General features: G+C 44.9%; 1 protein-coding gene across 1 annotated transcript in view; it reads right to left on the minus strand.

The window, feature by feature from the left end:
• Nucleotides 1-12561, minus strand: part of LOC134664484 (coronin-2B-like) — a 38717-nt gene that overhangs the window by 18310 nt on the left and 7846 nt on the right. The window contains exon 2 of the mRNA XM_063521160.1: nt 2165-2362. Coding sequence (XP_063377230.1) covers nt 2165-2362 — 198 coding nt within the window. The remainder of the gene's footprint in view (nt 1-2164; nt 2363-12561) is intronic.

Below are 12561 nucleotides of genomic sequence, written 5' to 3' on the forward strand. Positions count from 1 at the left end.
TTTTTTTCTGGGTTCAGTACCCAGTTTAAAAACGGGACCCTATTACTAAGACTCCACTGTCCGTCTGTCTGCCTGTCACCAGGCTGTATCTCATGAACCATGATAGCTAGACAGTTGAAATTTTCACAGATGATGTATTTCTGTTGCCGCTATACTAAAAATAAAGTAAATATTCAAGTGGGTAAATCCCATACAACAAACGTGATGTTTTTGTCATTTTTCGCGTAATGGTACGGAATCCTTCGTGCGAGAGTCCGACTCGCACTTGGCTGTTTTTTTTTTAATTTTTAATTGATTTGAGTTCAAGCCCATCATCGGTTGCATGAAATAATTGCTCTAAACTCGGTCTAGAGAATTCCTAGTCTATGGTTTGCGCACTATGCTCGGTAACCTGGTGCGTGTTGCTTTCATTTGAGCACAACGCGTTCCCCTTATTTACCTATGTTAATTGGCAACAAAGTAAGTTAGAATATCCCCGCGCCGTCGCCCTTCCTTTATGCTCCCTAAGTAGTATTTTTATTTTACTAGAACTAAACTTGTTTGAAAAATATGGTCTGGAAATTCTATCAATTAGTGCCTAGTTCTAGTTACAGCGGCCTACGCTAGGGTCGCTCGCATCCGCTAACCTGATTTAGTGCACAGAACGTGCATTGACTTATTAACCATGTTATTACAATCCGTTTCATCAGGGGACACGCAAATCAAGGCGGCCTTGTTGGAATTCCAGCCATGAACATTTAGAAGCAAATGTATTTGGAAATAAAGTCGCGACGACTGTGAAATAAATACAAATTAATTAATTAAGGACGAGTCACTCACCAGTCTCACGCTCACGACCATCGATCGGCGAGACTAGGTTTACTACTACCGTTATATGCGACATAAAATTCTTATGCAAAAAAAACTATGTAAACATTCCTGGTTTATATCATAAACGTGAATGTGATGTGTCCATTGTCCCCAAGGCGTTAAAAGGCTTGAACGTCGAACAAATAATTAGAAAATTAAGAAAATACATAACTATAACTAGGTAGGAAAAAAGAGTAATTTGTAATCTCGTAGGAGACACAAAGTCCAAAATTAAAGGTGGCCCTGGCGAGCCTTCCAACAGTCCAAATAGCGTGGCTGCAGTCCAAAATCGGTCCGTGAATGTCAAAAACGTACAATGTTTAATATTAGGATGCCGTCCATTTGGATGAATCCATTGTAACGGCATCCATTTGGAAGGCTCGTCAATGGCCTGCTTAAGGAACAAAATCTGCAGGCTACACATGAGACATGAGTTGTAGGTGAAGAATATTCCAACAAATTTGGTCTAGTTATATTATGAATACGTTTCTTCTCTGGCTCATTACTGTCTTATCTGGTGTGCTAATTATTCGGTTCTCAGCATTTTATCGCCTTGAAGATTCAACGCGAGAATTTTACGTTTTCTACAGTAAATACTGTGTTTATACTCAATGAATGTTTATGGACAGTTAATTTACCTAATGGCTGGCTGAGAGCTAATGATAATTTCACGCAGAGCATTTCAGAGTTTATTTACTGTGATGATATTTATTTTGTAGCGACTGTATGAGCACACCTTTATCAATGCACGTGTGTATTGTATTGACTGAGTTATACAGTTAACTTTTAGTCAGGGAAGCGTTGGTCCCGGACGGTAAGGCCTCGATTACAACTAATCTCGAAACTGGAATTCAAGACCGTGACCGATTCAAGACAAGCAGCGGCGTTGAAGGCTTAAATTTAAAGATACCCCACACAAGCGTCTCCCGAGCGTTGGCGTCTAGCCTCTTATGACCCAAGGTCCTGCGTATAGTACCTCTACAGTTCGATGAAATTTAAATCCTATTCAATTGGAACAGACGCTTTGGCTTTGTTTCGTTAAATTTTCTAATAACGAAAATTCAACTCTATTTCCTACACTGGTTACTAGGTTATTGCACTGGTTAGGTTAGGTTCAAATTTCAGTGGAAAATTTTGGATCTTTCATTTGTATAGCTGGGCCTTAGGAGGTCAACTAGGCTCGTTTCAACGTTGGCGCAAATACGCAACGACGCCATTTTCCATAGCGCTGACTAGACGCCGCCGACGCTCAAATGACGCCAATGTAGGGTGGTTTTTGGCAACACCAGCGTCTTTTGTCCTTAGAGCTACTTACATGATCCAAAGGCAGGACAAGGAACGCGCCTCCACCGGCGACTTCAGTGACGATAGCCACGAATTTAGGATTGACGGCGCAGAAGTTGGAGTCATGCGCGTTCCTGGTGATCTTGATGTTGTCATAGCAACGCTCCCGCTTTGAGGGCACGCCGTACACATGGCGGAACTTGGAGCTCCTCACGCCGCGGAACCAGACCTGAAAGGTTGCGGGATTAGGCTTGATTCTTTAGAATTTGTAAGGGGCAGAACATAGGTACAGTCGAATTCAAAAATATGTTTCCTTCGCCTTTATCCATTGCAGTAAGGTGAAAAATTGTATTCCTATTTATGCACTCGACTGAACATGTATAGGGGGCGTGCATGAATTATAGGGGACAGCATAGGAGCCGTCAGATTTTTGGAGCGAGGCGTAAATGTGACGTTTATGCTTCCGATGTAGCTCACAAGATGGCAGAACCTACTATGGCAATGTAAATTAGGGACACAAGATTGCAGAACCTCCAACGCGCACGGTCCCTATATTCTGTATAGAGTTGTAATCTAATATACTTATTTTCCTCTTCGGTCGAGACTTAGAAAATACATAAAAAGTGTATCATTTTACGATGGCAGGGTGCATAGCCAACGTGCCAATCGTCTACCCTCTGCAGCGAACGAAACTATCACTGCCGCACTAATATGGCAGAGTGATACAGGGACACAAAACGTTTCGCTATAGTAGCACAAACGATAACGTTATTATATAGGGTTCGACATTATCGCATGGTGATTTACCTAGTTTGTTCCATTACGTACAATGTACGATTATACAGATATTAATTATTATGTACTCGATGTTGATACCAGTCTCGTGACTCAGTACAGTCATAACGACACAAAAAGTTTAATAAATAAAAAACAACTATCGTTTTACGATGTCGGGATATCCTGCAGTTAAGGTCTTAGCAATTATACATATTAAGGATGTACTCAATGTTAGTTTTAAATCATATTTAATTTTGATTGAAATTGGCGTTTATTAGCGAGGAGCAATGACAATATTATCTGTATACTTACAAACCTTACTAGGTTAAATTGAATCAATTTGTTGACATATTGCATTTAAATATTAATCCACTTTTACTGCATTAAATTTACATTCTTCTCATTATTTTATACTCATTAACTTGACATCACTTAATAATTAATTCGTTGCCTATTTGTATTGAATACACATACTGACAATTAACTGATTCAATTCGACTTTCATATAAAAACTTGACTTACTTTCATATTATACACATAGATTTAAGATTAGATCCTAAGCATGTAATATTGCTATGCCCTCACAGGGTCCATGTGGAACTACCCAGACATTGTAATATCAATAGAAATACCATGGTTGCAATAAATAAATATGATATGATATGATAAGTGCTACAAGACACTACTAGTTCCATAAAAGGCGCCACCTATTTATCATAAACGATCGCAGTAAAGTTACACACTGTGTTACGTTGAGTCGCACTCCGGTGAACTCAAAATAGAAAACTATCTGCATTACAAAAATCATGATCTTGCATAAATCAAGTGCAAAAAATCGAAACACGTTGTGGGTTGTGATAATTAGTAGAATAAATTATCTAGACACGCGGCAGCGTGTCAAGCCAAGTTCAAGCAAAGGAACTGGCTAGCCAGCGCCAAGTGTAATATTACACGAACCACTTGGTGCCACTTTTGACCCTTCTATAACTCAAAACATCTTTGACGTAAACACATAAAACTACGTGTGTTTAATTATATCCATAAGGATATCTAGAAGCCCAAATTTCATGAAGCTAGCTCAAACGGTTATAAAGGTATGAAGGTCAAAAAGTCGTAAATTTTAAGACTGACTTATGACTTATAGTACCTAAACCTAACCTACTTCCAGATGACCTAGAAGGATGAAATTTGGAATCCAGCTTGATTATTGTGTGTAACCGTAGGAAAAAATCTAAAAATAAAATAAAGTTAAAAAATAGGGGGGGTCCCCATACAAAAAAACCACTTTTTATTGGGACTGACATATAAGTACCTAAACCTAACCTACTTCCAGATGACCTAGAAGGATGAAATTTGGAATCCAGCTCGGTTATTGTGTGTAACCGTAGGAAAAAATCTAAAAATAAAATAAAGTTTAAAAATAGGGGGGGTCCCCATACAAAAAAACCATTTTTTATTGGGACTGACATATAAGTACCTAAACCTAACCTACTTCCAGATGACCTAGAAGGATGAAATTTGGAATCCAGCTCGGTTATTGTGTGTAAGCGTAGGAAAAAATCTAAAAATAAAAAAAAGTTAAAAAATAGGGGGGGTCCTCATACAAAAAAATTTTTTTTTATTGTAGCGTTGGAACCGTTACAAGCAGATATTTGAAACTACCCCAATATATGTATTATTATATTTGCTATATTAAAATAAAGTTTAGTCAAAAAATAAGTGGTGTCCCCATACAAAAAACTTGTAATACGCTCTAAACAACCGGCCAACGGTGTGTCGTCGGCGGCGCGCGGCACCACATAATTATACAAAGAACAGAAGTAAAAACCATACAGCGGAAACACAAGAAAAAACATTAAATCTCAATACCTGCCTAGTTTTCTTTACAAAAAGTATTGATATCCCACCAAAAACATAAATGTAAAAAAGGAGAGCCAAGTTCAATACAAAAATTATGCTTGGCTGTGGGGCTCGCCGCAAAAAGAATGGAGATCTAAATGAGTGCCACTGCCAAGTTCTATGCAAAATCCAAATATGTATTTATAGGAACAAAATAACATTATAAACAAGTATTAAACTCTATTTCTTTGCTTTATTGGATACCTATAACAATTGCTGTTATTTAAAAAAATGTGAGATCTTAAAGTAGGTTAGATTTGGCTTGGCCAGGTTTCATCATAATTACAATATATATAAAATGATTGATATAATGAAAACTGGCCAAGTCAAATCTAACCTACTTTAAGATCTCACATTTTTTTAAATAACAGCAATTGTTATAGGTATCCAATAAAGCAAAGAAATAGAGTTTAATACTTGTTTATAATGTTATTTTGTTCCTATAAATACATATTTGGATTTTGCATAGAACTTGGCAGTGGCACTCATTTAGATCTCCATTCTTTTTGCGGCGAGCCCCACAGCCAAGCATAATTTTTGTATTGAACTTGGCTCTCCTTTTTTACATTTATGTTTTTGGTGGGATTTCATACCACGCTACACCTGTCTGTTATCGAACGTAATAGTAGAAGAGCGGGCCGCAAATTTTCTAACCGACTTGATACCACGATGAAATGCACAATGGTTTCCCATAAAAGTGATGCTAAGTCCGAATTCGATAGTCTGCCACGGCGGAACTTGCCGAAAGTACGAAAAAGAAGGCCACTTCCGGTGCCAAAAAAGGGGGTTGATTTAACCCATCTGATACCGAAATAATAGTTATGGCAGCAGTTAGAAATTTACATGTAGACACATAAAAGCGAAGTCTGCCAGTATTTTTTTTGCCGGAAGTGCTTGGCAGACGCTCTCAAAGGTGGCCACCGGGACCCCTAATTTAACCCATCTGATACCACCATGAAACCAATTCCAGTCGGTAGGTATGAACCCTCATGTCAGGAATATATAAGTCTGCCAAGGCTTTTCCTGCCGAAACACCTTGGCAGACGAGATTATGTGAGCAAGGTAACCATCGGTTACCCTACACTAACCCATCTGATACCACCATGAAACCAATTCCAGTCGGTAGGTATGAACCCCCATTTTAGGAATATATAAGTCTGCCAAGGTTTTTCCTGCCGAAACACCTTGGCAGACGAGATTATAAGCAAGATGATCATCGGTTACCGTACACTAACCCATCTGATACCACCATGAAACCAATTCCAGTCGGTAGGTATGCACCCTCATTTCAGGAATATATAAGTCTGCCAGGGCTTTTCCTGCCGAAACACCTTGGCAGACGAGATTATGTTAGCAAGGTGTACATCAGTTACCCTACATCAACCCATCTGATACCACCATGAAACCAATTCCAGTCGGTAGGTATGAACCCCCATTTCAGGAATATATAAGTCTGCCAAGGCTTTTCTTGCCGAAACACCTTAGCAGACGAGATTATAAGCTAGATGACCATCGGTTACCGTACACTAACCCATCTGATACCACCATGAAACCAATTCCAGTCGGTAGTTATGAACCCCCATTTGAGGAATATATAAGTCTGCCAAGGTTTTTCCTGCCGAAACACCTTGGCAGACGAGATTATAAGCAAGATAGCCATCGGTTACCGTACACTAACCCATCTGATACCACCATGAAACCAATTCCAGTCGGTAGGTATAAACCCTCATTTCAGGAATATATAAGTCTGCCAAGGCCTTTCCTGCCGAAACACCTTGGCAGACGAGATTATGTTAGCAAGATGTACATCAGTTACATGAAACCAATTCCAGTCGATAGGTATGAACTCGCATTTCAAGAATATATAAGTCTGCCAAGGCGTTAGAAGACTTGACTTGGCAGACTGGACTTGTTAAACAAGGTATCAGATAGGTAAATGTAGGGTAACTGATGTACACCTTGCTAACATAATCTCGTCTGCCAAGGTGTTTCGGCAGGAAATGCCCTGGCAGACTTACATATTCCTGAAATGAGGGTTCATACCTACCGACTGGACTTGATTTCATCGTGGTATCAGATGGGCTAGTGTACGGTAACCGATGGTCATCTTGCTTATAATCTCGTCTGCCAAGGTGTTTCGGCAGGAAAAGCCTTGGCAGACTTATATATTCCTGAAATGGGGGTTCATACCTACCGACTGGAATTGGTTTCATGGTGGTATCAGATGGGTTGATGTAGGGTAACTGATGTACACCTTGCTAACATAATCTCGTCTGCCAAGGTGTTTCGGCAGGAAAAGAACTGGCAGACTTATATATTCCTGCGGGCGCAGCACGGTTCCGTTTTTATCTACTATCACTTTGCGCGTCCCTTTCGCACTCACATACTTGTTAGAACGTGACAGGCATGGTGACAAGGGATAAAAACGCCACCGTGCTACGCCGCCTGAAATGATGGTCCATACCTACCGACTGGAATTGGTTTCATTGTGGTATCAGATGGGTTAGTGTACGGTAACCTATGGTTATCTTGCTTATAATCTCGTCTGCCAAGGTGTTTCGGCAGGAAAAGCCTTGGCAGACTTATATATTCCTAAAATGGGGGCTCATACCTACCGACTGGAATTGGTTTCATGGTGGTATCAGATGGGTTAGTGGACGGTAACCGATGGTTACCTTGCTCACATAATCTCGTCTGCCAAGGTGTTTCGGCAGGAAAAGCCTTGGCAGACTTATATATTCCTGACATGAGGGTTCATACCTATCGACTGGAATTGGTTTCATGGTGGTATCAGATGGGTTAAATTAGGGGTCCCGGTGGCCAGCTGCAGAGGGCGGTTGTGCCGCTGACGCAATCAAGTCCGGCGTTATATCTCGTAATCATAATGGATATGGGTCGCTCTGGCTAAGCTGTCCGGTAGTAGCAGCAAAGAAAGTGGTTGAAGTGGGCCGTCTCAAAGTCGGATGGGTATCAGCGCGGGTGGTGCTACTGGAAGCCAGGCCACTAAGATGCTACCGTTGCCTCGAAGAAGGACACGTAGGTGCGAAATGTGACAGGGGTATAGACCGTAGTAGCATTTGTTTCCGCTGCGGTCAACCCGGACACAAGGCTAGAGAATGCTCTGCTACTGACCCGCATTGTGCTATTTGTGAGGCTGCTGGAAAACCGGCAACACACTCGCTGGGCAGCAAAGGTTGCTATGGCGGAAAACCCCAAAAGGCGAAAAGAATAGGTAAACCAACGAGCGAAAGTGGATCTTCTCAGTTACATCCTTCTGATCGGCCCAACAACCAATCCCAAGAGGACGAGGCGGAACCCATGGAAACCACACAATAATATGGCTCTTAAGTGTCTGCAGGTGAATACTAACCACTGTGTCATGGCCCAGGACCTTTTGGTGCAAGCTATGGCGGAATGGCAAATAGATGTGGCTGTGGTCTCGGAGCCCTACTTTATCCCCAATCGGGACGACTGGGCCTCAGACCACAACAATACAGTAGCCATTATAGCACCGGCTACAACTGGATCCCTTGAGAATGTTGTGAGAGGGAGAGGGTTCGTGCTTGCTGTTATAGGTGGCATCGCTTTCATTGGCGTATATTTCCCACCTAGTCTCACGCTCCCTGAGTTCGAGCAGGTGATTTCGGATGTCGGCGCCCTGGTCGGACAAATATCCCCAATCCCTGTGCTGGTGGCCGGAGACTTCAATGCCAAATCCACGGCGTGGGGATGTCCAGCGACAGACGTCAAAGGGGAAGTCCTAGAAGAGTGGTCGATATCATTAGGACTGGCTGTTCTCAACACCGGGTCGGAAAGCACGTGCGTGAGGCCACAAGGAGAGTCAATAGTGGACATAACTTTTGCGTCAAACGCCTTAGCACGCCGTGCTCAAAACTGGAGGGTGGTGGTTGATGCAGAGACGGCATCGGATCACCGATATATTCGTTTTGATGTCGTAACTCTTCCTGCTGCCACTAGGGGAAATCGACCGGCTACAGGGGACAGCCCAAAGTGGAATGTAACGAAGCTAGACAGACAGCTCGCAAAAGAAGCAGCCATAGTCGAGTCCTGGGGGCACAGTAATTTTCCAGCGGAAGTAAGGGTTGAGCATGAGGCCGAACAACTCGGCGCTGCAATGATCCGCGTGTGCGACGCAGCGATGCCGAGGGCTAAACCTTTCTCGCCGAAGCGACGAGTGTACTGGTGGCGACCAGAACTCCGCCAACTGCGGAACGATTGCGTGGCTGCGCGCCGTCGATACACACGCAGTAGAAGAAGGCGCATCAGAGTCCAAGAGGAGGAAAATGCTCTTTACGAAGTGTATAGGGCCGCTCGTAAAACACTTCAGACTGCTATCGCGCAGGCCAAAGAGGCAGCCTGGGAAAAATGGCTGGAAACGCTCAACAGGGATCCATGGGGCAGGCCATACCGGGCCGTAAGACAAAAGTTTCGACCCTGGGCACCCCCACTAACCAGCAGTCTTCAGCCAGATCTTTTGGAGAGAGTCGTTAGTGCTCTTTTTCCAGAGAGAGGCATGTTTGTACCGCCGGCCATGGAACCCACCACAAGACCACCAGGCGTGGTAAGGGATGTTCTGCCAGTCACAGAGGTCGAAATGAGTGTTGCTGTCTTGAAACTCCGCTCCAAAAAGACAGCCCCCGGACCAGATGGCATACCTGGGCGTGCCTTGGCGGTCGCGCTAAGTGAGATGGAGGAAAGAGTCAGAGACCTTTTCACCGCGTGTCTGACCCAGGGGCGGTTCCCTGATAGGTGGAAAATGGGAAAGTTGGTGCTCCTTCGGAAGGACGGGCGCCCACCTGATCAGCCGTCGGCCTACCGCCCCATAGTGCTGCTCGACGAGACGAGCAAACTCTTTGAGCGTATAATCGCAACTCGTCTCGTCAGGAGCCTGCAGCCGGGCTTGAGTGACTGCCAATATGGCTTCCGCCCGCAGCGCTCGACACTGGACGCGATTGAACGCGTAAGGGATTTCGCCGAGGAGGAAGTGTCTCAGGGTGGAGTTGTGATGTCCGTGTCACTGGACATCTCAAACGCATTCAACACCCTACCCTGGGAGACAATAAAAGCGGCACTCAAATATCACAACGTGCCCTATTATCTACAAAAAACAGTGGCGGATTACTTTGCCGGGCGCGTTGTGGTATTCCCAACTAAGGACGGCAGGGGGAGACGGGAGATGGCGTGCGGTGTTCCACAGGGCTCGGTGCTGGGCCCACTCCTGTGGAACATTGGATACGACTGGGTCCTACGCGGGGCCTCTTTGCGGGGAGTCAGCATTACCTGCTACGCTGATGACACCCTCGTATCGGCCCGTGGCAGGACCTATAGGGAGGCCGCCTATGTAGCAACAGCAGGGGTTGCTTACGTGGTGCACAGGATCCGGGCGCTAGGTCTGGAAGTCGCACTGCACAAATCCGAGGTTCTGGTCTTCCACGGGCCTCGGAACAAACCACCGGAGGGAGCCCAAATTACCGTGGGAGGAACTTCCATCGCCGTCGGGTCGACGATGAAGTACCTAGGACTCGTTCTCGATGGTAAGTGGAAGTTCGAGGAGCATTTCAGGCGATTGGCTCCGAAATTGCTGGCTGCAGCCGGAGCCCTTCGGCGGATTCTCCCAAATCTAGGCGGACCAGGAGGAGCGTGCAGGCGGCTTTATTTAGGTGTGGTGCGCTCAATGGCGCTTTACGGGGCGCCAATATGGGCGGGCACCCTGACAACTCGAGGTGCGGCGCTATTGCGTCGGCCGCAGAGGGCCATAGCTCTCAGGGTGGCTAGAGCGTATCGCGATAACTCGCACGCAGCAGCCGGTCTGCTAGCCGGGAGCCCGCCTTGGGACCTTGAAGCCAAGGTTCAGTCCGCGGTCTATTGGCGAGTGCTAGCAGCAAGAAGGGAGGAAAACTGGCCCGCCCCTCAAGAAGTTCGAAAGTGGCGGGAAGAAGCACGAGAGGTGCTCTATGCAAAATGGTCGGAGCGTCTGGAGATCCCGGGATCTAGCCGGGACCTGGTGGCCGCTGTTCGGCCCGTTCTAAAAGAATGGGTCGAACGCAAGCACGGTGTACCTTCCTTCCACCTCACACAGCTCCTGACGGGGCACGGCTGCTTCGGCTGGTACCTGTGTGAGAGGGTGGGAAGAGAGCCGACGACAGTGTGCCACCATTGTGATGGAAGAGCCGTGGACACGGCCCAACACACGCGCGAGATGTGCCCTGCGTGGGCAGAGCCTCGCGTTGCCCTGGCCGCGGCTGTGGGAGGAGACCTCTCACTGCCGGCGCTAATACGCCGTATGATCAGCAGTGAGGAGGCATGGGCGGCAGTGGCTTCCTTTAGCGTCACCGTTCTGACACAAAAGGAAGCCGCAGAACGATCGCGCGAGGACGATGCGAACTCGCTTCCTCAGCGCCGAAGGAGGCCAGGTAGGCGGAGAAGAGCCTTCGCAGCAAGGATTATGCCGCCTTAACGGGAACCTGCGGGTGATGGGTCGGGAGTTCCATCACTCGCTTGAAGAGGTTTCGAGCTGGAAGGCCCTCAAGTGTTCCGAGGTGCCTTCAGCGGAGTAAGCTGCTAGAGCAGCCCCATATGATGGGCTCGCAAGAGCAACGCCGACGGGGTATCGGAGGCCTATAATCGAGTTCCCGAAACCCCGCCTACAAAGCGCGCGGCGGAACACCCCAGGGGGTTTAGTCCGTGGAAGTCGACATACCCACTGAGCTTCTCCCGGGCCAGTAGGATCCATAAAGGATTCCCCCTGGGACATCAAAAAAAAAAAAAAAAAAAGGGGTCCCGGTGGCCACCTTTGAGAGCGTCTGCCAAGCACTTCCGGCAAAAAAAATACTGGCAGACTTCGCTTTTATGGGTCTACATGTAAATTTCTAACTGCTGCCATAATTATTATTTCGGTATCAGATGGGTTAAATCAACCCCCTTTTTTGGCACCGGAAGTGGCCTTCTTTTTCGTACTTTCGGCAAGTTCCGCCGTGGCAGACTATCGAATTCGGACTTAGCATCATTTTTATGGGAAACCATTGTGCATTTCATCGTGGTATCAAGTCGGTTAGAAAATTTGCGGCCGGCTCTTCTACTATAAGACTTAATATCATTTCTTAGGATTTAATGACAATTATACTAAATTTGAATTGGTGGAATGAATAATTTTCATGATTAATAAATAATCAAATATTTAATCTTACAATATGTATTGGTTAGTATAATAGCTATATATCAACTATTTGAATCAGGGCTGGATTGATTTTTCCCTTACTTCACAAATAATTTCAGAGATTAATTTATAGTTGGTACAGTACATTGACATAATTTATAACTGCATCTACAGACACGTATATGAATCTATAGAATAGGCGAACTTTCGGCGCGACGAACTAACGGCTACTTGACCGGTTTTTGCAAGAGGGGTTACGATATAAAACTACATAATAACATCAGTAATAAAGCGTAACATCCTTCATTTAAATAATGGAAAGTTAGCTTAGCTCAGATGTTCTTAAAGTGTGCTTTAAGGACATTTCCGTTCTTGTGGCTTCTCCTTTCTTGTGCCAAAACAGTTTAACAGGCAAGCGAGCGCTACAGGCTTTAGCTTTATCGCCTCTCATAGGAGAAATTAAAGAATGAAAGTTTAACATTGAATTAAAGCTTAAAACATGCAACTCAACAATGCACGGGAGTCCATGAAAAAAAAAAACTACAAAAATGTCCGTAGGCCGCCAAAAACGTCTT

This window comes from Cydia fagiglandana, chromosome 5 (genome assembly GCF_963556715.1).
Source record: "Cydia fagiglandana chromosome 5, ilCydFagi1.1, whole genome shotgun sequence".
NCBI lineage: Eukaryota > Metazoa > Arthropoda > Insecta > Lepidoptera > Tortricidae > Cydia > Cydia fagiglandana.